At 39.0% G+C, this 27,821-nt stretch overlaps 1 protein-coding gene across 1 annotated transcript in view; it reads left to right on the top strand.

The window, feature by feature from the left end:
• The window catches only part of LOC150084145 (small subunit processome component 20 homolog), a 343,987-nt gene that overhangs the window by 22,683 nt on the left and 293,483 nt on the right, over positions 1-27,821 (top strand). Inside the window, exon 6 of the mRNA XM_090376133.1 lies at positions 25,238-25,311. Coding sequence (XP_090232259.1) covers positions 25,238-25,311 — 74 coding nt within the window. The remainder of the gene's footprint in view (positions 1-25,237; positions 25,312-27,821) is intronic.

Consider the following 27,821-nt stretch of genomic DNA (forward strand, 5'->3'; position numbering starts at 1 on the left):
GGGATATGCAGTGGTCATTTCCTGAACTTTCCGCATCCTCCATATTTGGTGGTCACAGGCTCGAACCCTGGTCTGATCAAGAAGCGTGTGCTACACACTGTTGCTCCTTCCCGCCTGGCTATGGAGGTGCAGAGGAAACTGGGAACTTATGAGTCATGAGTAAGCATCCTAGTCTGCTTATGGATTGGATAAGTTCACCATCGCATCTCTGCTATCTTTCTTTGTTATAACCTTTATAATCTTTTTATAGAGAAATTAGTCTCTGGTGTGTCTTTCCCACATCAGGAATATGGTGTAAAAAACACAAACTGTTTCAGATATTGTAAAAAGCAAGGCTAAGGTTAATAACTGCAGGCAAGTCTGTTGTACTGTTCTTTTATGTTCACAGCAGAACACAGTTTACCTTCAAAAGATGCACTGGTATTGCATTCCTTTCAAATGAATAATATCTTCAGAAAAGTTAATCTCCCATTTATTAAATATCTACAGGCAGTCTTAAAGGAAGTAAAACTTGAATTACAAGCAAGTACATTCCAAGCTTTGTTCTGAAAGTGCAATGGTCTTTTATGCTCACAGTAAAAAAACATTGCCTTCACAACAAGTTGCATTGGTATTACTCTACTTTCAAATAATAGAATACAGACATAGTAACATGGTGTTTTGTGAAAGGCACAACTGGTGGTTTCCCACATCTGTTCCATGGTACTTTGTGAAGAATTACAGAATCTCTGTAAATGCCAGAAAAAGTGTAATGTCTGGTTTCTGTCAGAGTAGTGTTATGTTTTGTTGTGTCTCTGGCTGCCTGGCCGCAGAGCCCCTAGTGGAACCTCACATTGCCCGCCACCACACCACTGGGAGGTGAGCCAGGCTGCCCATCATTCTCTTGCTGGCCTTTTCCAGGGTTGTCTGAGCTACCTGACAGAGGCCAAGTTTAAAAAAAAAAGAAAAGAAAAAGAAACATAGAACAGGGATACAGGTTAGAAGGGACAGAAAGAGGAGAAAGGAAGGCGGACTGAAAGTTGAGGAGGAGTCCACTCTTTATGAGACAAAAATAGGGTCCGGGAGTCGGAGTTAATGTTGCAGGGGACAGGTGCCCTTGCATGATCACCAGAGGCCAGTGGACTCCGTATCCTGCACTCAGAGTTGGCAGCATTGGAGTCTGGATCCTGCACTCAGGAGTTTTCCAGAGTGCCATCAATCGTGCATCAGAATGGTGCCGGCTGATCCTACCCAATAAGGAGTTTGTAGCAGTATCCCGCACCAGAATGGTGCCAGCGGTGTTCCTACTCTTAAAGGATTTGCAAGTTGTCCGGGCAGTGTCCTCTAGCAGAGAAGTAGCTAACCCACGCCTGTCTGATTCAAGCCTTGGGCAGCATGATCCAACGTTGTTCTCATTTCAGCAATCTTGGCACGCCTCAGTGCGAAGATTTCCTGCACCTGCACGGTTAGTGCTTTGTACATGTTTTCATCAAGCAGCAGCAAGGACTCCTGATTACATGGATTCCTTTGAATTGTGGTAACAAATTTGAGTCTACTGTTGTCATAGGCAGGGCACTCATACATGAGATGCCCCAGGACTTTTCTTCCCCACAATGGCACCACGGGTCTCTTTCAATCCCCATAGCCATAAGTTTCTGATGGAAAGGGGGCCTGTGTCCAGTGATGATAAATGTCATGCGCAGGCCAGGCGAGAACCAAGGAGGGGGCTCTGGTTGAGTTTGGTTTATAGTTGGGAGGAATCACCTCATGAGATGATTTCTCCCAACACATAGGAATCATCTCATGAGCTCTTGGCAACATTTCCCAATCATTTCCCAGCTCTTGGCAACAGAGCTGGGAAACCAGCTCTGTTGCCATATCTCTTGTAGGTGTTGGGTGATTCTCCTCTTCTCTATCTTGGGGTCATTTGCAAGATCCAGCTGGAGATTTACTATTTTGGCTGGTGTTCCTTTCCTAAGGTGGTAGAATAGGCCTCGCCTGACTACTTCTAAGTAGAGTGGCTGACATCCTGTTAGAACTGTCAAGGCAGGGGTGCTGACAGTGCGGCACGCCCTGCTAATTGATAGCAGCATGAACCTTTGAATTGTATTCAGCTTCCATTTGTTTCTTGCTAGTGTAGCTTGTCTGTACCAGGTGGAGGCACATAGCAAACTATTGGGTCATAGACTGCCTTATATGTGAGGGTCAGAGCTTTGTGCTTCGAGCCCTAGTTGACTCTGCTTACTGTCCTGATCATGGTGGCATACTTCCAGATTTTGGTGGCTAGATATTTCAGGTGGTTATGGAAAGTAAGACTCAAGTCAATGTAAATTTAACCTCTGTGTACAGTCGGATGGGAGTGAAGTTTAATTTCATTGTAGGTGATCTAATTTGCCTTTGAGGAAAATGACTTTTGTTTTTTCTCCCGAGATGGTAAGGTTGTGCAAGGCTGCCCAGTTCTGGAGCTTCACAAGTGCTCCATTTGCAATAGTTTCCAAGCACGCACTAGTGTCCATATGTACCAGCAGGACAAGGTCATCCACAAAGGCCAAGGGCTCAGCCCCCCCCCCCCCCAACTTCCAAGTCCAGGACGATAGACCAGAGGAACGGGCCAAGCACAGAGCCCTGGGGACAGCCCCGGTGGATGAATCTGGTAACTGTCTGATATTCGTTAGTAACTTGTACTTATTCTGTTGGTTAGGTAAGACTTCAAACTGTTATATAGGTTAGTAGAAACATTTGATTGCTAAAGCCTCCAAAGTATGCTAGGCCGCTACAGCCGGTCGAATGTTCCAGCAAAGTCCACCAATATAGCAAGAGAGCTTGAAGGCTGAATGCGTTTTAAAGCCATATTGTTTATCTTAATAGAATGCAGACAGTGGTGCTGCACCTGACAGGTTCTGGTACATGGGTAACTCTGGAAAAACTATATAAATAATTTAACTGTACCAAGTAAAAATTTAGCCATATTTAGGAAGGTACAGAAAATTGCAGTTTTTTTTTTTTTTTTATCTTCAACTAAAATTTTAACTCTTTGCAGTCCCATGGTGCACTGGACATGACATCATCAAATTCCACTTCTAGTCCAATGTTATGTCCAGTTAGTTAGTTAGTTAGTTAGTTATTTGGTTTTTAGGAGCATTAGCAACTAAGGCCATATTACTCCGGGATATGCAGTGGTCATTCCCTGACCTTTCCACATCCTCCGTATTTAGTGGTGACGGGCTCGAACCCCGGTCTAATCAAGAAGCATGTGCTACGCACTGCTGCTCCTTCCCACCTGGCTACGGAGGCACTGTTATGTCCAGTGTGCTCATCAACATTTTCGATTACAGAATTTGTTTTCCAGCTGCACTGGTGCAATTGTTGTACTCCCATCTATTTACGTTTCATATAAACAATCTGAAAAGCTAAATCCATGTTTATTGATGTTTATATTCAGTATTTTTGAATATAAACATCAATAAACATCAAAATTATTAAGCACATGTGGCATCGTTTTTTTTAGTCCTCTTTCAGTTGGATATTGTGGTTCCTATAATGTCAGCATTTTCAATTATGAAATTTGTTTTCCCATTGTACTGACCCTATTGTATCTATTTATACTTCATATAAAGAATCTGAAAAATTAAATCTATATTTATATTCAATTGTTAACAGCGGGCAGGCAGTATTTTTTGTCTTGAAGTCTGAATATCGCAGCTGTTGGCATTCCTATCATGAAGTTTGTTTCCCCAATGTACTGCCATTTATTTATACTTCATATAAATGATCTGAAAAACTAAGTGGATGTTTATTGATGGTTATATTCAATTGTTAATGGCAGGTGGCATATTTTTTTTTTCCGTCCTAAAAGTAACTAAGTATTATTCTGTGCTAGAGAGAGAGATATTTAGACATACCATTCTGCTGGCGAAATTGGGAAATTTTTAGACCTCCCTGAAGAAATTGATGGAGAGAAAAGGGGAACTCTTACAAATAAAATAGTTTCCTACTGTTCCCCTCTGTTGTGACTGGTTTTAGTTTCACTAAATGAACTACAGGAGATTTTTGGCATTGTTATTGACATGGCCCTAAGTGAAAAAATTGATATAAAGGAATATTGGTCTGAAGAATGGACAGACAATTACATTTTTCAAAAATGCATTTAGCAGGAAGAGATTTCTGCAGGTATTTTGGATATTGCATCTCTGCTCGCCCACAAAAGGGACAAACAAGGAATTCAAAGTAGGAGCTCCAAAGTAAAACACATTGTTAGTTATCCAGACAGAAGGTTTGTGAATATTTTCTTCCAGGAAGGAATATTGTATTAGAGCTTTTAAACCATTTTGTCAGGCTGTTTTATATATTAGCTCATGTAGATACAAAAATCAATCATTTTTGAACATCACATTTCGGCTATCATTTGTTTGATTTATAGAGGTGGACTGCAAAGGGCTAATGCAGATTCATTTTATTTGAGAGGAACCTCACATGTACAATGGTGGCACTGAAAGATTATAGTGTCAATTAAAGCATTTCAACAGTTGGCAGTAGAAAGCAAATGTATTAACCAGTACAGTCAGTTCTGCTATAACACGATACATATGTACCTAAAAATCTCCGCGTTATGGTATTTCACGCATTAAAAACAACAGGGCTTATGGGAAAAATAGGGATAGGGGCAGAGCACTCAAAAAAATGGCCAGTCTGTTAAGTAAAACACTATAAAAAGTTAAAAGCTCAATAAAATGTATAACACAGGTTTAAACACCTTAAATTCCTAATAAATAAATAAATATATATTACAGTAAATATAGCACTTTACCTTGAAAAGGTATGATGTTTGCTTGATTGATATTTTTATTCACTGACATTTTCTTTCTTTCTTTCTTTTTTTTTTTGATTGTAAAATTTAAAACAGTAAAAAAAAAAAAAAAAAAGATAAACAATCAATAACGACGAACAAATGGCACGCACAAATTGCACAAGTGAGATACCGGGTAACAAGTTTACAAAGCTTAAAAATTAGGAATGAAGAGAAGATTCTGAAAATTTGTTTTTTATATGATTAGAGATTTCATAGAACGGGAAACATTTCACCATAACAACGTAAAAACTGACAGAATTCCAGCTATCAGTATCATCGCAATGCAAAAGGTCGAGTTTACCACCCGTTTATAATAGATTGCACAAACAGAAAAGCCCAATAAACTGGGAACTGCAAATTGTTTTATTGTTTTATGGTAGTGACCTCCAGAAATGTGCTCCTCTGCTCATGCTATCACGGCTCACAAAATTTCTGTTAAAACAGAAAAATGTGAGCTCCTGAAAACATGAGTCAGCTTACAATATCACCTGTTATCTTGTGAATACAGCGAATGACAACAGTGTGTCTCCAACCAATACAACGAAATATAGCTCTCACACATCTGACATTTTTTAAGCTTCGTAAACTTGTATGTATTGCTGTGCAGGTCGCTACATTCAGCTTGGTGCTGGATTTTGCATTCACCTAGCATTATTCGCAGATGAAATCGCAGATGAACCAATGCAAAAATCATGTTATACTTTCTTTTTTTTTTTTTTTATGTAAACCCCAAACACAAGAGGTATTAGAACTTATAGTACTTAGTACCATGCTTGACTTGGAGGTTGAGAAGAGGAAAGAAGATATTTGTTGACATTGGACTTGAACTTCTGTAGACTGTAATTTTCAGGAAATATGTATGAAGGAAGATTGTTCCAGAAAATGGCAGTTGAATGAATAAACGAGGAAGATGAAAAGTTGGTTCTGAGAGTTTGAAGTTCTACTTCACGTGTTTGGACTGTTTTGAAAGAGAGAGAGCGGGAATTATAGAAGCCAATTCAGAAGAACAGTGCTCGTGCAAATATCTGTAGAAGAGACATGCAGCAGAAACTTGTTTGTTTGTTTGTTTGTTATTTGGAGCATTAGCATCTAAGGCCATATTGCTCGGGGATATGCGGTGGTCATTCCCTGACCTTTCCACATCCTCCATATTTGGTAGTGACAGGCTCGAACCGCGGTCTAATCAAGAAGCGTGTGCTACGCACTGCTGCTCCTTCCCACCTGGCTACGGAGGCGCTACCAGCAGCAGAAACAGTACGTCTATGAGACAGTGAGTGGAGAGACTCTGTTATAGATGAATCATTAATTAACCTAACTGCCCTCTTCTGAATGGAATCAAGAAGCCTGAGAGAGGTTTTGGGGGCACCACCCCAGGTGTGAGAACAATATTCCATGGTAGGGCGAATTTGCGATTTTTACAGAGTGAACAGGTGTTTGGAAGAAAGGTAACACCTAGAGCAAAAGAGAAAACCAAGTTTTTTAGATGCAGAGGAAGCAATATTTGTAATGTACTTTTGCCAAGAGACATTAGAAGTCAGGGTAATCCCCAAAAGAGATATATCATTTTGCCTAGAAGTCAAAGTGTCACCAAAGTTAAGCATAGGAGCAGAAGAATCCTTTTTGCGAGATATAAGACAAGACTGAGTTTTAGAAGGATTGATATCAGCTAAGTTGACTTTGCCCCACTGGAGAATTACCTGGAGATCGTCATTTAAAGAATTGCTAGCAAATTTTTGAAAGGTTGAAGCTGATTGAGCAGGGCAAGGTTTCTCAAAATGGAAAGTGGAATGCAATGTGCTATCATCAGCAAAACTATGGATAGGATTTCCAGTCAATAGAAGAAAGTCATTAATATACAAGAGGAAAAGAGTGGGGAAAGAACTGAACCTTGGGGGACACCAGCATTTAGTGGAAAATTTTGAAGACAGCCATCTACCATCACCCTCAATGAGCAACCAGAGAGAAAATTGGATAACCAATTACGAAAAACAGTTGGCAAACCATAAGATGGAAGATTGTTTAGAAGACCTTTATGCTAAATATGATGAAAAGCCTTTGAGATGTCAAGAGCAACTGCTTGTGTTTCACAGAACTTTTCCATGGAATTAGTCCATAAATGGGTAACATAAGCCAGAATATCACTAGTGGATCAACACTGACTGAAGGTTTCTAGGTAGTTAAGAGTTGGCAGTTAATTGATTTCTCCATTACTTTAGAAAGAGTAGAAGTAATTGCAATGGGATGATAATTGGATGGGAGAGATTTTGTCACCCTTTTTATGAACTGGCTGGATATGAGCAAATTTTCAAGCAGAAGGAAAAACGCCTTTGGAATAAGAAAGTGAAAAAAGGCGGCAAAGAACAGGAGTAAGTTCAGGAGCACAGGTTTTGAGAACAAGTGGAGAAATGCCATTGGGGCCTGGAGCTTTCTTAGCATCAAGATTCGTCAAAATCGTTCTGACATCCTTTTGACGGAAGACCACAGGAGGCGTTGATTGGAGCGTGTTGGGAATGGTGAGAAGTGTTTTACCAAGATCATTAATACTTGAGTTGGAAGAAAAATGGGATGCTAGCAGGTCAGCTTTATCCCTAGCTGAAGTGACAACAGAACCATCTGCTTTTGACAGAGGTGGGAGCAGAGATGGGCAAAAGTTGCGGCCAATAGCTTTGGCAAGAGACAAGAATGCTCGGCTACCATTAGGGCAAAAGCAAGTTTTCTTCTCTTAGCCTGTTCAAAATGTTGTTTGGATTGATTAATAACTGCTTTACAATTGTTGCGAGCTTTGATGTAGGCAGAAAATGAAACTGGAGAATTAGAAACAAGCCAATTACGATATGCAACGTTCTTCTCTTGAACAGCCCTAGCACATTTATTGGAAAACCAAGGTTTAGATAAAGGACGAGATTTGAAAGTGGAATGTGGGATAAAGGGTTCCATTCCTGCAAGAATAATTTCACTGACACGATCTGAGCAAACGTTGACATCAGAAGTTTTGAAACAGTAATCTGACCAAGGAAAAGAAGAAAAGAAATCTCACAGGTCATCCCATTTTGCATTCTTGTAATGGCAAACAATATGAGGTTGGGAATAGCCATGAGATAAAGGCTCCATTGGAAAAGAGACAATCACCAAGTTGTGGTCTGTGCCCTAAAGGACCTCCCACTTCAATCGTGTACTTAGCAGGGTTGTTGTTGAGAAAAAGATCAAGCGTGTTGGCTGTATGGTTGGGATTATCCGGTATTCTTGTAGGTAAGTGAACAATCTATGCAAGGTCATTAGTAATTGCAAACGCCTCAGTATCTCAACAAGCTGGGTCGGTGTGACTAGAAAACAGAAGCCAGCAGGAGTTGTGAACATTAAAATCAACAAGGAAAATTACCTCACCGTTAGGAAAGTTTGACTGGAGAAAGTCAAGTTCAAAAAGAGGAAGTCAAAGAGCTCCAAGTGATTAGTGAAGTTGGGAGAACGGTAGACACAACAGATGAATTTGACACAATGAGGTAGAGAGATGTTAAGCCAGAGAACAACGAAAAGAGGAGATTCCAAATTACCAAGTCTCTGACAGGGAATATCGGAACAGACATATGCACAAGTACCACTTTTGAGGCGAAAGGAATCATACAGCGAATAATTTGGGCAACTGAGATGAGCAATAGTTGAATCAACCGATAACTGAGATTCAGTCAGAAAAAGTACATGGGGTTTGGCAGACTGCAGGGGAAATGGACCTCATTGAGAGAATTGAGACCACGTATATTTGTGAAATGAATTAGGAAGTGTTTGGGAGGTTTAGATCTTTTCGCAGATAAGCTTACTCTATTAGTTTGACAATTCATGGTGTATTGAATAGTAAGAAAAAGTGGGTGGAACATGCTGTATGAAGTAATGAAATTTTTGGATATGGCATACACATGGTAAGAATATACCCAGATACTTGACATAAAGTGGCCTCAACAATGCCCCCCCGCATACACACTACTCGGACTCCCTCCAGGGACTATCTGGCAGAGTAAAGGTAACAAGATTTTACACTAGGTGATCCGGAAGCATCGTAGAGAGTTACCAATAGGTTCGGGCCGGCCTGCAACACCGTTCTAGAGTTGTACCCTCGAAATGTAAGGAAGATTGGATCTCGCCATAATGTTCATCATAACCTTAAAGGTCATCAATCATACTGCATGATGGAAGAGATGGGGAAGGGTTGACCAGAACTTAGCTCAGGAGACTAAACATGGGTTCCACCACTTCAAGCCTCTTGTAGATAAATGATGCATAAGCAAAGTGATGATATTGTACCGGTTGATGAGAGTCATCTACCACCTAGTACTGCCTGGTAACACAGAGGGGTGGCATTCCTCCATGTGTGTGTGTGTGTGGGTGCCACACCTTGACCTCTGCTTACGTTGGTTCTCACCTGGGTGGTCTGGTTGGTCTCCCATGTGCTTGTCCATGGAGATTATACCCAGGATTACTAACAGTTCCACCATCGCGAAGGTGCAAGCAGAGAATTTGGCTGTCACAGACCATTGCCACTTCACCGAAATTGCATCCACTTGACTTGAGTGTCACCTTAATATCAGCTCCATCAGCGTTTTAGACTCCCGGGTAGCAAGTACAGCTTGTCTGAGAGAATGTCTGTGACAACCTCAAGGACCATAACTTGCATTGTTCCCTAATATTATGAAAACAACAGGGATTACCTTTATTTTGGATATAGGAAGCTTCTTTTCCAGCCAACTCTCTGTCCAACGTGCTAATAATTCTTTGGGAAGGGGATATCAATTTTACAATAAATGTGGGACTTCTTCCCCACTGTCAGAACCGAGGTGTCTGACCTTAGTGGTCAGACACCTCAGTCTCAATATTGAATGCTCAAGACTACATACACCATACCTCTGGCAGCAAGGAAACCATTACGTGGATTGACATAAAATTAAATTTTTTGAATGTCTATAAATAAATATGGACCGATTGTTCTGTTCAGTCCTGTAGCGTGACATTGGAATTAAAATTTAGGGATCTAAAAAGCTTAATGGATATGGGGGGGATTATTCTCTACATTCCTTAAGTTGGACTAGAACTTTTCGAGGTGTCATGATCACAGGAATAGAGCAACTCACAATTAATCTGAAACTTTTGTCTTATGTTGTAGTGTTTATTCTTCATGCATGTGTATAAGTGACGAATCGTCGGACAATAGGAATGATCTTACGGATATTGATTGAATTATCATGTAGTTTCATCTCTATGGTTTCTGCAATAAGTAATTTGTGGTATTTGTGTCGAATGTTTATAATTTTTGTTTCATTACAGCCAAACGAATGTCGTTCATTTATTGCGTGGAACAAAAGTTCCGATGCATTTGAATGACCTGCCCGCACCGAAGCTTTGTGTTGTTTTGCTCGTATCTGTGCCGCTCCCATGGTGGATCCTACATAAACAGCATCACAATTTTTGAACGAGATGCTGTATACTAGGCCATGCTGTGATTGAAATGTGGTATTTGAAGGTCGATTTCTGAAGAATGTGTATAATTTGTTCATGGGTTTTGCTGTGATTTTCATGTTGGTTCCCTTGTATATTTGATTAAGTTTATTGTATCAGTACTCGACATATGGAATGGTTTGTTATTGTTATTGTTGTTTGGTTTTTAGGAGCATTAGCAATTAAGGTCATATTGCTCTGGAGATATGCGGTGGTCATTCCCTGACCTTTCCGCATCCTCCGTATTTGGTGGTCACGGGCTCGAACCCCGGTCTAATCAAGAAGCGTGTGCTATGTACTGCTGCTCCTGCCCACCTGGCTACGGAGGCGCCTATATGGAATGGTAATGAAATGTATTTTGGTCTTGTCGGATTTTTGTGCAATGTTTGTAGTAATAGTAGTAGTAGAAGTAGTGGCATGTGATGCAGGAAAGCAAGTGTATGAGCTTATCCCGCATCAGCCAAAAAAAAAATATATATATCACACCATTCCCTCCAAATGCCTGTCCAGTTCCTCCTTACATTTATGTAACCTATCAACTTCCACAATGACAGACAGAAGTTTGTTCCAGCAATTAACCACCCGCTGTCTAAAGGCAAATTTCTGCACATCTATTCTACACCTGTCTTTTGTTAATTTGAATTTATGTCCCCTTAGGTTCGTATCTGAACAAGTGGAAGGATCCCATCAGAATTCAGCATGCTCAACCCATTCAAGGCCTTATACACCTCAATCAGATCACCATGCAGGTGCCTAGTCTCCAGCCACTGCAGTTTGCAGAACTTAAGCCTCTTTTGGTAAGAGGATCCCTTCATTCCCCTCACCAATCTTTTTGCCCTTCTCTGTACACGCTCAAGCAAATCTACATCCTTCCTAAAATGAGGCCTCTAGACCCATACGGAGTACTCAAGGCATGGCCTGACCATTGCCTTATACAGAGGGACAATCACCTCCTTTTCCCTGCTAGCAAAATTCCTATATATCATTGACAAAACCCCATGACCTGCCCTGGCAGTCTGTCTGCATTGCTCAGAAAACTTCGGCGCCTCCGTAGTCAGGTGGGAAGGAGCAGCAGTGCATAGCACACGCTTCTTGATTAGACCGGGGTAGAGCCCTTCACCACCAAATACGGAGGATGCGGAAAGGTCAAGGAATGACTACCGCATATCCCGGAGCAATATGGCCTTAGTTGTTAATGCTCCTAAATAACAAACAACCAAACAAACAGCTCAGAAAACTTCATATCTGACTGTACAATTACTCCCAGGTCTTTTTCATTTTCTACCACCTTAAGTGCAGTACCACACAGTTGGTACGTTTCTCAGGGGTTACTTCTACCCATATGCGGTACTTTGCATTTGTCAAGGTTAAACTTCAGTTGCCACTTCTTAGCCCTCTGCCCAAATTATCTAGATCCTGTTGCAGTAGCACACTGCCATTACTGTCATTAACAACCCTGCCAACCTTTGTATCATCTGCAAACTTCGACACTAAGCCTGATATACCTTCATCAATTTCATTGATAAATATACAAAACAGCAGAGGACTCAACACCGAACCCTGTAGGACTCCATTAATAATATTAGTCCACGAAGAGCAGCACCCATTAATTACCACCTTCCATCTTCTCCCACTCAACCATCCTTTTACCCATTGTAGCAACTTACCCTTAATACCATTCTGCTCCAATTTGTACAATAGTCTTCCATGCGCAACAGTGTCAAAAGCTTTCCTGAAATCCAAATATATGATATCAAAATTATTTTTTGCATCCTGTTCCTTTGTAACCACATCATAATATCCTATCAAATTTGTCAGACAAGACTTTCTCTTAACAAACCCATGCTGTATCTGAATTATTGCTGCAGTCTTGTCTAGATGATCCTACAATGCATCTTTAACCAGTGTCTCCATTATTTTACCCGGATCAGAAGTTAAACTAACTGGTCTGTAATTACTCGTATCGCCCTTCAATCCTCTTTTGTGAATTGGGGATACATTTGCACATCTCCAGTCCGTGGGACCTCCCCTAAGTCCAAGAATGTTCTCATAATTATGGCTAAGGGTTTGCTTAGTTGCTTTGCCATCTCCTTTAATATAACTGCCAAGATACCATCCACCCCGGTGCCTTTCTTATGTTTAACTTCAACAATTTCTCCTCCACTTTGCTCTCAGTTATTACAAAATCATTAAGCACCCTGCTACAATTTGATAACCTTCTGCCATTTTCAAACCTTAATAACTCCTCATGTGTGAATGTAGAGGCAAAATACTCATTCATTCATTGTTTCGAGGTTGTTGTTATTTATTTTTTCACGGGTAATGTTTTAACTTTGTTTATATAGGTTAGCATGTAACCCTGTTTGAGAATCTTCTGGTTAATTCATTTATTTCTGTCGTTATAGAAATCTGGGTGGAAGAATATTTAAAGGCGCTAAGAAATTGATTTAGCATGACCGATTAAAACATTAGTCTGTGAAAAAATAAATAACAACAACCTCGAAACAAACATTGCACAAAAATCTGACAAGGCCAAAATACATTTCATTACCATTCCATATGTCGAGTACTGGTACAATAAATTTAACCAAATATGCAAGGGAACCAACATGAAAATCATAGCAAAACCCATGAACAAATTATACACATTCTTCAGAAATCGACTTTCAAACACCACATTCCAATCACAGCATGACCTAGTACACAGTATCCCATGCAAAAATTGTGACGCTGTTTATGTAGGATCGACCATGGGAGTGGCACAGCTACGAGCAAAACAACACCAAGCTTCGGTGCGGGCGGGTTGTTCAGATGCATCGGAAACTTTGTTCCATGCAATAAATGAATGACATTCATCCGACTTTAATGAAACAAAAATTATAAACATTCAACATAACTACCAAAAATTACTTATTGCAGAAACCTTAGAGATGAAACTACATGAAAATTCAATCAATATCCATAGACCATTCATATTGTCCGAAGATTGGTCACTTATACGCATTATACGCATTGTGAGTTGCTCTATTCCTGTGAACGTGACACCCGAAAAAGTTCTAGTCCGACTTAAGGAATGTAGAGAATAATCCCCCCATATCCATTAAGCTTTTTAGACCCCTAAATTTTAATTCTAATATCAAACTACAGGACCGAAGAGAATAATCAGTCCATATTTGTAAAGAGACCTTCAAAAATTTAATTTGATGTAAATCCATGTAACGGTTTCCTTGTTGCCAGAGGTATGGTGTTTGAAGACAGAAGTCATCAGCGCTCAATGTTGAGACCGAGGTGTCTGACCACTAAGGTTTTGACAGTGGGGAAGATACACATTTTTTGTAAAATTGATATCTCCTTCCCAAAGAATTATTAGCTCGTTGGACTAGGAGAGTTGGCTGGAAAAGAAGTTTCCTATATCAAAAATAAAGGTAATCCCTGTTGTTTTCATAATATAATAGAATATAGGAATTATCGAGCACTTAATAGCTCTCTATTATCAAATTGTTCCGTAATATATCAGTTGTGTTGGAGCAAATTCGTGTTGGAAAAATGCTCGTTACAGCAGAACTGTCTGTATTAACCTCAAAGATGCAGTTTATAAGTAGTTTGTGCAACATCACTGACTTAGGTGTATGGAGAACTGAAGTGAGTTCATTTAGTAAAAAGCTAGCTGAATGCATTGAGATTACCATTCCAGACACTAAGTTCTGGACACATCTAAAGAGATAATGTTCAATTTGGTAGTTACATTTTTCTTTATGCCCTCAACATCCTGAAATATCTTTACTTTGAGGGCAGTTTTCACCTTGGGAAAGAGAGAGAAGTCAGCTGGTGCTAGAACAGAGCAGAGTATGATGGATGGTTAATATGTGCATGCAAGTTTCGTTAGGAATATCTTCACAAGGGCGGAATAGGTGGGGACATTTGTGCAAAAAGAACCACCTCCTTTCTCTCAAAATTGGTATATCACCCAGGAAATGCACTTTGTTAGTCTTTGAAGCACCTGTACTTAGAATGCATTAACTCAGCATTGATTTCCCTTTGAGTACAAATTTCTAGTGAATTACACTCTGTTTGTCGACAAATGTGATCAGCATCATCTTATCCTGAACTAGGTTAAAAAAACTTTTTGGGCTTTGGTGATGATTTTGAAGTCCACTACATGCTGGGTCATGCCGAAACACCCAATGTTTCTGGGTCATGCTGAAACACCCAACGTTCATCTCCAGTGACAATTCTGTTGAGCAAATTAGGATTGTTTTGGTAAGTCTGGATGAAGTTTTTGCACGATGACAGTCAATATCCATAGACCATTCTTCTGTTACTTCTGCTCATCTGTGAGGCTTGGCAGCAAACATTTTGCATAGATCTTCCTTTTCCTTAAATCTTCATGCAGAATTTGACAAATCATCTTCTTATCTAGACCCAACTCATCAGCAATCATTTTGAGGGTCAAACAATGATTCCTTGTGAAAATTTTCTGAACTTGGGCATTAGCATTAGTAGAGGTATATATGATGCTAGAAAGCAAGCTTATGCAGCATCAGCCAAAAAAAAAAAAAAATCCCTTCCACTTCACCCCTCCGTTCGTTCGAAATACCTGTCCAGCTGAGCCTTAAATTTATTTAGGCTATCAACTTCCACAACAAGGGATGGAAGTCTGTTCCACCAACCAACTACCCACTGGCTAAAGGCAAATTTCCGCACATCGATCCTACATCTGTCTTTCCTCAATTTGAATTTATGCCCTCTCAGGTGATTATTCTGAGCAAGAGGCAGTATCCCATCAGCATTGAGCATGCTCAAACCATTCAAGGCTTTGAACACCTCTATCAGATCACCTCGCCGGTGCCTAGTCTCCAGACACTGCAATTTGCAAAACTTAAGCCTTTCTTTGTAAGTGCAACCCTTCGTTCCGTTCACTAACCTTGTTGCCCTTCTCTGTGCGCGTTCCAGCAGCTCCACATCCTTCTTGAAATGAGGCCTCCAGACCTGTATACAGTACTCAAGGTGCGGCCTGACCATTGCCTTATACAAGGGAATAATCACCTCCCTATCCCTGCTAGAAAAATTCCTGTATATCATTGATAAGACACCATGAGCTACTCCTGCAGCCCGTCTGCACTACTCAGAGAACTTCATATCTGCCTGCACAATTACCCCCAGGTCCTTTTCATTCTCTACCACTGTCAGTGTAGTACCACCGAGTTGATACGTTGCTCAGGGGTTGCTGTTTCCCATATGTAGTACTTTACATTTGTCAATGTTAAACTTCATTTGCCACCTCTCAGCCCATCTGCTCAACCTTTCCAGATCCTGTTGCAGCAGCATAGCGTCAGTAGAGTCCTTAACAACCCTGCCAGCCTTTGTATCATCTGCAAACTTGGACATTAAGCTTGATATACCATCATCAATATTATTTATAAATACAGAAAACAACAATGGACCCAACACTGAACCCTGAGGGACTCCACTAATAACATTAGTCCACGATGAGCAGTGTCCATTAATTACCACTCTGTCTTCTGCCACTCAACCATCCCTTTATCCATAGCAACAATTTGCTACCAATGCCACACTGCTCCAGTTTTTGCAGCAGTCTTTCATGTGCAACAGTATCAAAAGCCTTTCTAAGATCCAAATATATAATATCAAAGTTATTCCCTGCATCCAATTCTTTTGTGACTACATCATAGTATCCAATCAAATTGGTCAGGCAAGACTTTCCCTTAACAAAACCATGCTGTGTCTGAGCTATAACTGAATTCTTGTCAAGATGATCCTGCAGTGCTTCTTTAACCAGTGCTTCCATTAATTTTCCTGGAACAGAAATTAAACTCACATGTCTATAATTACTTGTGTCAGCGTTTGATCCTCCTTTGTGAATTGGGGTTACATTTGCACATTCCAGTCTGCGGGTACCTCCCCTGAGTCCAAGGAAGCTCTCATAATTATGGCTAAGGGTTTGCTTACTTCCTTTGCTGCCTCCTTTAATATAACTGGATAGATCCCATCCACCCCGGGTGCCTTTCTTGTGTTTATCTTCAACAGTTTCTCCTCCACTTTACTCCCAGTTATTTCAAGATTCTGTAGCTTACTGCTAGAGTTGAATACACCTCTGGCATTCCCCTTGCTGAATAACTCCTCATGTGTGAATGTCGATGCAAAATATTCATTTAGTTTGTTAGCTACCTGAGCAGGATCATCAACAGTTGACCCATCAATATCAAGTGGACCAATCTGATTCATCCCCTTCCTTCTAGAGTTTACATAAGTAAAGAACTCTTTGCTGTTTTTCTTTGCATCCCTTGCCAAGGATTTCTCGTAATCTGCCTTCGCCTGCCTAACCTCCTTTGTAACTTGGTTGCATATCAACTTGTATCTATCATAGGCTTCTGTGTCACATGTTAATTTATATGTATCCCATGCATTTTTCTTCTCTGCCATATGTCTCATTAGTTCATTGACATCCATTTAGGCCTGAACCTTGAATAATATTTCTTAGTTGGTATGTAAAGCCTAGTAGCTTCCCATTTTGAGTTTGCTGTTGGTAACATCATCAGTTGGTCCCGTTGTATAGAATTTAAATACTGCCTCAGACCATCGTAGTTGCCTTTACGAAAGCAATAACCCTTCCCTTTACCCCTGATGGTAGTTACCTCCTTTAGTAAATCCCACTTCAGCACACTGTGATCACTGCTACCTAGTGGTTCCTGTATCGGCAGATTCTTAATGCATTAAGAATCACTACTGATAATCAAATCAAGAGTATTACTCCCTCTAGTTGCCTCCCGAACATGCTGATGTAGAAAACAATCATCCAATAAATCCACAAAAGCCTTTGTAGTGTGTGAGTGACCAACCCAAATATTCAAGTCAATATCTGGAAAATTAAAATCCCCCATTATAAGACTCTCTGATTTACTGGCCCACTCTATTTCCCTGTACAGTTCCTTATTATACTCATCAGAGTCATTAGGCCTATAGCATACTCCTACTCTCAATTTTGATCTCCCAATGCTTATGTCACACCAAACTGACTCAACACTGCACTGTCCAGCGATGTCAACTGGATTCACTTCCTTCGATTTTATGTGTTTCTTAACTAATAGCATAACCCCTCCTCCCTTCCTATCCTGTCTATCCTTTCTGTAGACGTTGTACTCCCCAAATTCCAGTTCTGCATTACTTATATCTGTGTGACACCACGTCTCTGATATTCCAACAATATCCGCCTTTGATGCTTTGAGCAATACCTCAAATTCATCAAATTTATTTACCAAACTCCTAGCATTGGTGTACACGCAAGTATACATGCACCTGTTCTTTTTCTTAGCTACCCTAACACAACCCATGTGTTTACTTTTACCCCAATGACTCCCAGCAGTCTCTGAAATATCCTGCATCTTATTTTCCAAGCTGCTGCTCATTCCAATAGAAGCAGTGCAAGAATCACCTTCACCTCTGCCAGTGGCTACTGTTAATCTATTAGTCCTTGTATCCCCCCCAATCTAGCAGTTTTCCGACCCACCTAACACTGCCTCAATAGTATCAGCAAACATTCTTGCACCCTTTCTATTTAAATGTATCCCATCCCTGTAGAAGCAGTCTCTCCTGTTAACAAGTACAAACCAGGCTGAAAAAAATTTTACCCCTGGAGCCTTGCACAATCTTTCCAGGGCCGAATTGATCGACAGGGCTCTCATCATATACTCCCTCCTATCGTGTCTGCGCAGAATTTCAGACACTTTCAAATTCAACCCTAATTCACGGCTTTTTTTCAACAGTGACTAATACTTGTTAAGTAATTCCGCCGGTCTCCTACTCTTAATATCATTAGTGCCAATGTGTACAACTATATCACCTTTTTGTGCCCTTAAAAGATGATATCCGCACAACGTCTACAACTTTTGCAATTCTAAAAGTTTGATGGATGATTGTGTCATTCCTCATGTCCGTCTTTGAACCACTTATACTATTCAAACACTAATACGACTTAACTTTTCATCATCATAAGCAGCTTTTAACATTTCATTCATTTCTGTTGCAGATTTTCTGAGTTTAAAGCAAAATTTGATATTAGTTTGTTGCTCCATTGCAAAATTGGATGCTACTAGTGACACTGATTGTTACTTGCAACCTGTCAGCCTACTTGACGATCTCTGTACCACTCTTTTCGAGGAAGTTTGAATTACAATGTTTCACTTTCCTTTTATTTTCAAACTCATCAAACATGACTGTAACAGTGTCAGTCTGAGTACTTTATTGCCACACCTTGTATGCCCCTTTTGTATGCGTGCATTGTCTGAGAAGAGAGAATACTATCATCATCAAGTTTGTTCAGTCCATTTGAAGCCTTTTAACACAACAGTCTCCTTACAAGTGCCTAGTAATTAAGTTCTACAATTTGCAGAATCAAAGTCTTTTGTGGTAAGAGTATCCCTTCGTGTTCTTAACTAATCTGGCCCCTGCTGGCAAAGTTCCTGTACGTTACTAACAGAACCCTATGGCCTATTCTAGCAGTCTTCCTCGCAAATACAGACATCTGCCTGCACTTCTCAGAGAACTTCATGTTGGGCTGTACAAGAACTCCTAAGTCACTTTTGTTCTCCACAACTTTGAGTGTGGTATTGCCACCTAATTGGTGTGTTAGCCTGGGATTAGTGCCACCCATTAGTAGTGCTGTGCATTTACCAATGTTAAACCTCTTCTCGGGCCATCTTTCTAATTATTCTAGGTCAAAGGCAGTAGTATACTTTGATTCCTGGCATTAACCATCCTAATCCTGCCAAGCTTTATATCATCTGCAATGTACAAAAGTAAAAATGCGTTACAATTTAAGTTCTTATGATTCAGATCAGACTTATCCACTTGAACTGGATGAAGATGGAAAGTATGTATACCCTTTTCTAACCCAAGTTCCCATTGATCCTCCTTACAAAGAAGCATGTAAATTAAAGAAAGAAGACAAATTAGCCAAGCCAGACAGTAAACTTTTTTATTAAATTCAAAAGAAATATAAGATTTAACCATGGGTGATCAAGAAATTTTAAAGTAACATGATAAAAACACACACAAATACCCCAGAATGAGAAAAAGAAAAGAAAAAAAAATCACAGTAAGTTTTCTTCATTCATAGCAAAAAATGTTTACTCTGATTGCATGAGGAAATTAAATAGGGCATTTGATTTACATGCAGACTTTTTTTGAAAGAAAGTAGTATTTTGTAATGACATTTATCATTACTGCATTATAAATAAAAAAAAATGTCATATACCTACTTATTTGTAATGAAATATCTAAATGTAGCATCAATATGAGATTTTTATTTTGGTATATGTAATATGAAGTTCTTTCCAAAATGTGAAATATTTATTAGAGTAATAGAAAATGAGTTAATCTTTTTTTTTTAAATAAATGTTTGTTTATACTCTGGGACTGCCACATTGGATTAGAGTAGTTTACAAGATAAAATACATGAACATCACCTACAAGCACACTAAGTCTTAATTGTTTATACAGTAATGTCAGAAATGTTATCATTTAAAATGAGTGAATTCGAACTACTGGTTAGGACAAGTAACGCTGGCATAATAGGGCTGTATAATATGGTACACCTTTAAAATGGTGCCACCAGAAATAGGGATGATGAGTTTCAGTACTCTATGTACAATGTATTTAGGAAGGATAGGAGAGATAGAAGGGGTGGTGGGTCACGCTTCTTATTAAAAGCAGCCTGAGTGCAACGAAAGCTTTCTTTGTTTCAGATGTTTTGCATGCTAGTATAGAATCTGTATGGTGGAAAAATAGTTTGAAGCAAAGGTATAATGAGAGTGAGAGTAATCTACAGGTCAAGTGATTGTAAAGATTGTGAGTGCCTCTACATGCAAATGGAATGGGCAAGTAAGCATAAATGTCTTATTATGGGTGATTTTAATTTACCTCTAATTGATCGGAGCAAATGTGAAGAAAACTCGACATGGGGAACAAAATTTTTAAATCAACTAGATGATTGTTATTTGTATCAACCTGTTAGGGAAAAGAATATTCTGGGCCTGATCATCACTCATGAACCAGATGACATAATAGAACTGACAGTATGGGAGCCAGTAGCAGGAAGTGATCATGGAGTTCTACGGTGGATGATGAAGAGAGAGAGGTAGGAAGAGTTAAAGACAAAGAATGGGTTATAATTTTAAGAAAGGAAATTATGACAGCTGAAGGTGCTAATTGACTGGGTAGGTATCTCACACAGAGCAAATAAGTTGAATTATATTATACTTTTAAAATGTTAATCACAGAAGCCTTGAATGCATATATACCATTAAAAAAATACTCCGTGAGGATTAATCCGAGTTGCCAGATTACTCGAGCTGGAAAAGACGGCAGGAAGTTGCCAAATTACTTGAGCTGGAAAAGACGGCATGGAAAAGTTACAGAGCAGTAAAAAGTACTGAAACCTATAACAGCTACAAATTGATCTGTAGTAGTGCCACAGGAAAGGTTAGGCAGGAAAGGGCAGATTATGAGAAATCACTGGCAAAGAGTGGGGATAAGGAATTCTTCACATGTATAAATGCAAAGAAGAGAAGGACAAATCAGATCAGACCCTTATGTAATGGATGTGAGATAGTATTAGATATTCCGGCTGATGTTGCAGATGAATTCAACAGTTACTTTGCATTGATATTTACAGAAGAAAAACCCTTTGTGTCAATGAGAAATCATAGTAGTGAAGATGAAAAATATGTAATTAATGATATTGCAATTTCACATGATTATTTAATGGAAAAAACTTTCGAGCCTACAGGCGAGTAAGGCTCCTGGGATTGATGGCATATACCCTATAACTTTAAGGGAGGCGGCAAGTGAGTGCATTGAACCATTAAGACTAATTGTGAAAGCATTACTGGACTCAGGAGAGATTCCATTGGATTGGAAACGTGCCATTGTATCGCCAATTCATATAAAGGCAGTTGGAAACGAAATTCTGAAGGATACACAACATGGTTTTGTAAGGGAAAAAATCATTTAACAAATTTGGTTAGCTGTTTTGGCAGGATCACTCATGAGCTGGATTTAGGGAATAATTTCGAAATTGTTTATTTAGATTTCAGCATAGCATTTGATTCGGTCCCACAGGAGCAGTTACTTTATAAGCTGGAACAGGTTGGAATCGCAGGGAAAATCCTTAGGTGGATAGCTGAATGGTTTCAGGACAGGAGGCAGAGGGTTATGATAAATGATTATTCCTCAGATTGGGTTAATGTAAGAAGTGGGGTTCCCCAAGATTAGTATTGGTACCAGTGTTGTTTTAGATTTTCTTAAGTGATATTGTTGAAGGGATAGAGGGTGTGATGTCTAAATTTGCAGATGATGTAAGATCAATACAGTAGTTAGTGACACTGCCAAGCAGAGCTTCTTCAGAGTGACCTAGATAGACTTTAAGAATGGTCAGAAAAGTGGCAACTATGCTTTAATTCAGGAAAATGCAAAGTCTTGCAAATAGGGAACAGTAACCCCAAAATAACTTATACACTTGGTAGAGTTGAACTAAAGTCAGTAGTGGAAGAAAGGGACTTGAGAGTTACGATATGGCCAGACATGAAGTTCCCCGAGCATTGTAGATGGGTTGCAAGGAAGGCCCATGTTGTTCTATCGATGATTTATCGAATATTTGCTAGTAAAGATAAGGACGTGTTAATCCCATTATATGACTATTGTTAGACCACACTTGGAATACTGTGTTCAAGTTTGGAGACTGCACCTAAAAAAAAGACATCAGGCTTCTTGAAAGGGTCCAAAGAGTAACTCACCTGGTGATATTGGCAAAAGGGTCCCCATATGAGGAAAGATTTTGAATATGTAGGTTGCACATTTTGGAAACTAGGCACCTTAGAGGAGACTTGATTGTGGTATTTAAGGCTCTGAGAGGCAAAAGTAAAATAAATGAGGGTGGAATTTTCACAGGTATAAATGGTTCCGGAACTAGGGGCGATAAATTCAAGCTATGGGTGGAGATGTTTAAACTGGATTGCAGGAAGTTTTATTTTATTTTACCCAGTGAGTTATAAATTACTGGAATAAGTTGCCTACTTAGGTGGTTAAGACTGACAGTTAGGGGAAATTCAAAGGTCCAGTGGACAGTTACCTATGGAGGAAGGAAATGCAGAGGTTGTCTGTTTCCTTTTCTTTTATTATTTATTCATTATTTATTTTATTTAATATTATTATTATCTCTCCTACTTTAAAAAAGTTTTCTGCCTAGTTATATTTATTCGAGCCAATGGGAGAAGATGGCGTGGCAATTACGTCACTACAAAAGGTAAATAATTACATTGTTGTCTTCCATTTAAAGACAACTGCCTCCATAACGTTTACCAACCTCATCCACGTACTTCACTGTCTCAATACATGACCATGCCCATCATCATTTGATGTTCCATTGTAATGTCAGCTGTTGAAGGGACCTGATATAGTTTGTTATATTTGTAAATAGTTTAGTATTTTGTAAATATTTTTTTCTGCTCTTTCAGATGCAGCAATATTCCTCATGCATTATGGAACCCGAAGCAAAAGGCCTTTGCCTAAGTGAACTATGTAAACTCAGGTAAATAATTATATAATAATATTTATTCCACTTTGGGAATGCTGCGTTGTGGGGTAGCCAATGGGAGAAGGGGGATGTGGTACAAGTGGCTGAGGCAATTACGTCACTACAAATGCACTGGTAAATAATTATATAGGTCGTTTCCTGATTAGATATTGATCAGTGCGTTTCGACAGGTATGTCTTTTATGTAGAAAAGACATACCTGTCTTTTGTTTTTGACTTGCTCCATCATACTTCTACATTTTACGTAGAAAAGCATTTGCAGAGGTTTGTGAGCAGGGGGGCAAAGACCCCTAGTTATTATTATTATCTCTCCATACATTAAAAAAGTTTTCCTCCCAGTGGAGGCAACCTTTTTAATGTATAGAGAGATAATAATAATAACGAGCCAATGGAAGAAGAGGGCGGGACAATTGCATCACTTATTCGAGTCATAACTGCCTCCATAATGTTCGCCAACCTCGTGCACGTGGTTTATTGTCTAATACTTGACCACGCCTGGCATCATTGTAATGTTAGCTGATGAAGGGACCTGATATAGTTCGTTTATTTGTATAGTTTGTAAATATTTTAGTTCTGCTCTTTCAGATGCAGCAGTATTGCTCATGCATTACATAGGTCATTTCCTGATTAGATATCGATCAGTGCGTTTCAACAGGTGTATCTGGGATCCATGATGTTTGATGTGCTAGTTATACGTACTAACATACTAATTTACACAATGCGATGACCTAGATTGGCAATCACCAATTCCAAAATAAAATGACACCGTCATGAGTCTTCACGGAAATATAGAGAGAAACATGCTGAAAGGTTACGAACTAATCATAGAATAAGTTTAACGATGATGGTGCAAGTGGAAAAGCAATGCTACCGGAAGCACGTAGCTAATATGGATGAAAAACAGGCCGAAACTCAGCACACCATTAAACAGCTCAGATGTAAAGTAAGATCTTCACAAGATCCTGATAAAAAAAGAAACCACTGCAATATTATATTGCGATTTAGGTGATATGGAGGATGAATGTCAACATTGTTGCAGATTATATTTTCATGGCGAATCGTAATCGCTGCACATTTGTGTTGTCACAGAGGGACGGTATGTTTGCCAATGCCAGATATGTATCCAGATGCTTTAAAGACTTTGTTGTTTGACAACACGGAAAAAGGGAGACACTTCCAAGAAAATGTTCAAGTATACAACAATCTTTATGCCTTCATGTCTTTTAATGCCGAAAACATGGACTTTCAGGGTTGCGGCGAACCTTATACAATGTGAATATGGGGAGGTGCCATTGTGAGTGAAACAATGAGTTTAATGTCTGTTAGAGATGTTCCATAATTCGGCCAAATCTACATTTATGAAGAATGACGGAACAAGGTAAAAGAGTGAAAAGGACTGATGTAGACTCGAACGTTTTCTCGTTCGAGTCTACATCAGCAGGGGTTGGCAAGCGGAGCCTCACAGTTGTTATTATTATTATTTTACTCTCTTTTTTTTTTTTTTTTTAAATAAGCAGCATAAGCCTTACACTTCCTTGCACCATATGGCCATTAGTAATACTAATATAGCAGTTGTGTGGGCTAGAATCGTGGTTAATTAAAAAATCAGCAGTATTGTACACTTGTATTTGACTACTCGGTTACAAAAAAAAATAAATTTATTAAATCTGAAAATAATTCTGTTTAACAAAATGTTTACTGACAGTAAAATTAATCATTATTAAGTGAAAAACCTTGTTTACATTTGTGCAACTACCTTTGTAGATCATCAATATCCAGTTGTTCTTCATTCTCATTTGAAATTATAGCCAATTGTATTTAACTTTTCTTGCCTCATCAATGAAGAGAGAGGGAGATATTTTTTTTTGTCAGTTTTAATTTGATGAACTTCTTTCCCACTTGTTCCTTTATTGGGCTTGTTAATAAAATTTTAAAGAGTATGTGGGCATTTGGAAATAATTCAGTTAACTTACTAACAACAAGACAATGGCTCCCTCAAGTTCTAATTCAAAAGATGGGCAGTGCAAACCATTTGAATAAGAGCCATAAATTAGAACTTTTTTTAATATTATGAATCTTTAATCTTTCAAGATCAATGTTAATTTTTTATGTCAACCGTTTTTATATACTCAGCTCTCAGAACTTTTGGAAGACTCCCTTCCAGTTTAATTGATGCATGATTTATGATTTTGCCTTGATAGCGATTACAGAATATTCATTATATAATTTTTCTTTTGTTTCTAATTGACAAAATAAGCTACTTTCATTGATAATATTTTATTTTATTATTATTTTTTTTTTTTATATATGAAGGTTGTACAAACAGGAACATTATCAACAATATGCAATTTGATCAAGTATATTGAAGAACCGATGGTATTTGTTAGGTAAGATATTTAAAGGGTGGAGTGTTATGATTTAGCATAATAAACTTGCATTCTGAATATCTTTACTGAAAAGATTCTAATGAATGTTACTTTAATACATTCATTAAAATTTTCTGTGTTTTTTCAGTTGGATGAATATTTGTTTGTGTTAATAATAATCAGTATGTTTTTATTAATATACTAAAAATGTAATGTATTTCAAACACCTTTACAGCCAGAAGAAAGGTTAAATGGCTTCTTTAATGAGAGAATATATGACAAATTTTACATAACACATCAAACATCTTTCTTTGATCTCTTAATACAGGTTGTTTCAGGAGGAATCTGCCATACTGTAAGAGTGTGTTCTATAGCCCAAAATAAGTAAAAAATTGCATATAAACATGTGTCAGGAAATGTCTCCTTTGGCCGCTAGGGCCCCTCAAAGTTTTGTAAACAAAAATGATTGTGGTAGCACTGGTTGATATGGGTTGTGTTACAGCATCGTCATCTTTTGCCTTTTGTTCATTAATTAATGTTTATGTGTCTATATCATTGTTTTTCATTCATTATTGTGTTTCATACATTTATTAGCACCTATATTAGTGTGCAAATTTCATGTTTTTACACAACAATGCCATTTCAGTTCACAAAGGATGTATATGGACATACATTTTATTTACAGTTATTGTGATGGCAATGCAACAGCTGCTATTCATGAATATCAACAGCAACTAGGTGACAGTGATCACAGTGTGCTGAAGTGGGATTTACTCAAAGAGGTAACTACCATTAGGGGTAAAGGGAAGGGTTATTGCTTCCGTAAAGGTGACTACGATGGACTGAGACAGTATTTAAATTCTATACAGTGGGACCAACTGATGATGTTACCAACAGTAAATTCAAAATGAGAAGCATTCAAAGAACTTATCTTGGAAGCTACTAGGCTTTACATACCAACTAAGAAATATTGTTCACGGTTTAGGCCAAAATGGATGTCAGATGAACTAATGAGGCATATGGCAGAAAAGAAAAATGCATGGGATACTTACAAATTAACACATGACACAGAAGCCTATGATAGATACAAGTTGATATGCAACCAAGTTACAAAGGAGGTTAGGCAGGCAAAGGTAGATTACGAGAAATCCTTGGCAAGGGATGCAAAGAAAAACAGCAAATAGTTCTTTACTTATGTAAACTCTAGAAGGAAAGGGATGAATCAGATTGGTCCACTTGATATTGATGGGTCAACTGTTGATGATCCTGCTCAGGTAGCTAACAAACTAAATGAATATTTTGCATCGACATTCACACATGAGGAGTTATTCAGCAAGGGGAATGCCAGAGATGTATTCAACTCTAGCAGTAAGCTACAGAATCTTGAAATAACTGGGAGTAAAGTGGAGGAGAAACTGTTGAAGATAAACACAAGAAAGGCACCTGGGGTGGATGGGATCTATCCAGTTATATTAAATGAGGCAGCAAAGGAAGTAAGCAGACCCTTAGCCATAATTATGAGAGTTTCCTTGGACTCAGGGGAGGTACCCATAGACTGGAAATGTGCAAATGTGACCCCAATTCACAAAGGAGGATCAAAGGCTGACACAAGTAATTATAGACCTGTGAGCTTAACTTCTGTTCCAGGAAAATTAATGGAGGCACTGGTGAAAGAAGCACTGCAGGATCATTTAGACAAGACTTCAGTTATAGCTCAGACACAGCATGGTTTTGTTAAGGGGAAGTCTTGCCTGACCAACTTGATTGGATATTAGATGCAGTCACAAAAGAACTGGATGCAGGGAATAACTATGATATTATATACTTGGATCTTAGAAAGGCTTTTGATACTGTTGCACATGGAAGACTGCTACACAAATTGGAGCAGTGTGACATTGGAGGCAAATTGCTGCTATGGATAAAGGGGTGGTTGAGGGGGAGAAGACAGAGAGTGGTAATCAATGGACACTGCTCATCGTGGACTAATGTTATTAGTGGAGTCCCTCAGGGCTCAGTGTTGAGTCCATTATTGTTTTCTGTATTTATAAATGATATTGATGATGGTATATCAAGCTTAATGTCCAAGTTTGCAGATGATGCAAAGGTTGGCAGGGTTGTCAAGGACACTACTGACACTATGCTGCTGCAACAGGATCTGGAAAGGTTGAGCAGATGGGCTGAGAGGTGGCAAATGAAGTTTAACATTGACAAATGTAAAGTACTACACATGGGAAACAGCAACCCCAGAGCAACGTATCAACTCTGTGGTACTACACTGACAGTGGTAGAGAATGAAAGGGACTTGGGGGTGGTTGTGCAGGCAGATATGAAGTTCTCTGAGCAGTGCAGATGGGCTGCAAGAGTAGCTCATGGAGTATTGTCAATGATATACAGGAATTTTTCCAGCAGGGATAAGGAGGTGATTATTCCATTGTATAAGGCAATGGTCAGGCCACACCTAGAGTACTGTATACAGGTCTGGAGGCCTCATTTCAAGAAGGATGTAGAGCTGCTGGAACGAGTACAGAGAA

Source organism: Mastigoproctus giganteus, chromosome 6 (assembly GCF_048544385.1).
Source record: "Mastigoproctus giganteus isolate SK-2022 chromosome 6, ASM4854438v1, whole genome shotgun sequence".
Taxonomy (NCBI): domain Eukaryota; kingdom Metazoa; phylum Arthropoda; class Arachnida; order Uropygi; family Thelyphonidae; genus Mastigoproctus; species Mastigoproctus giganteus.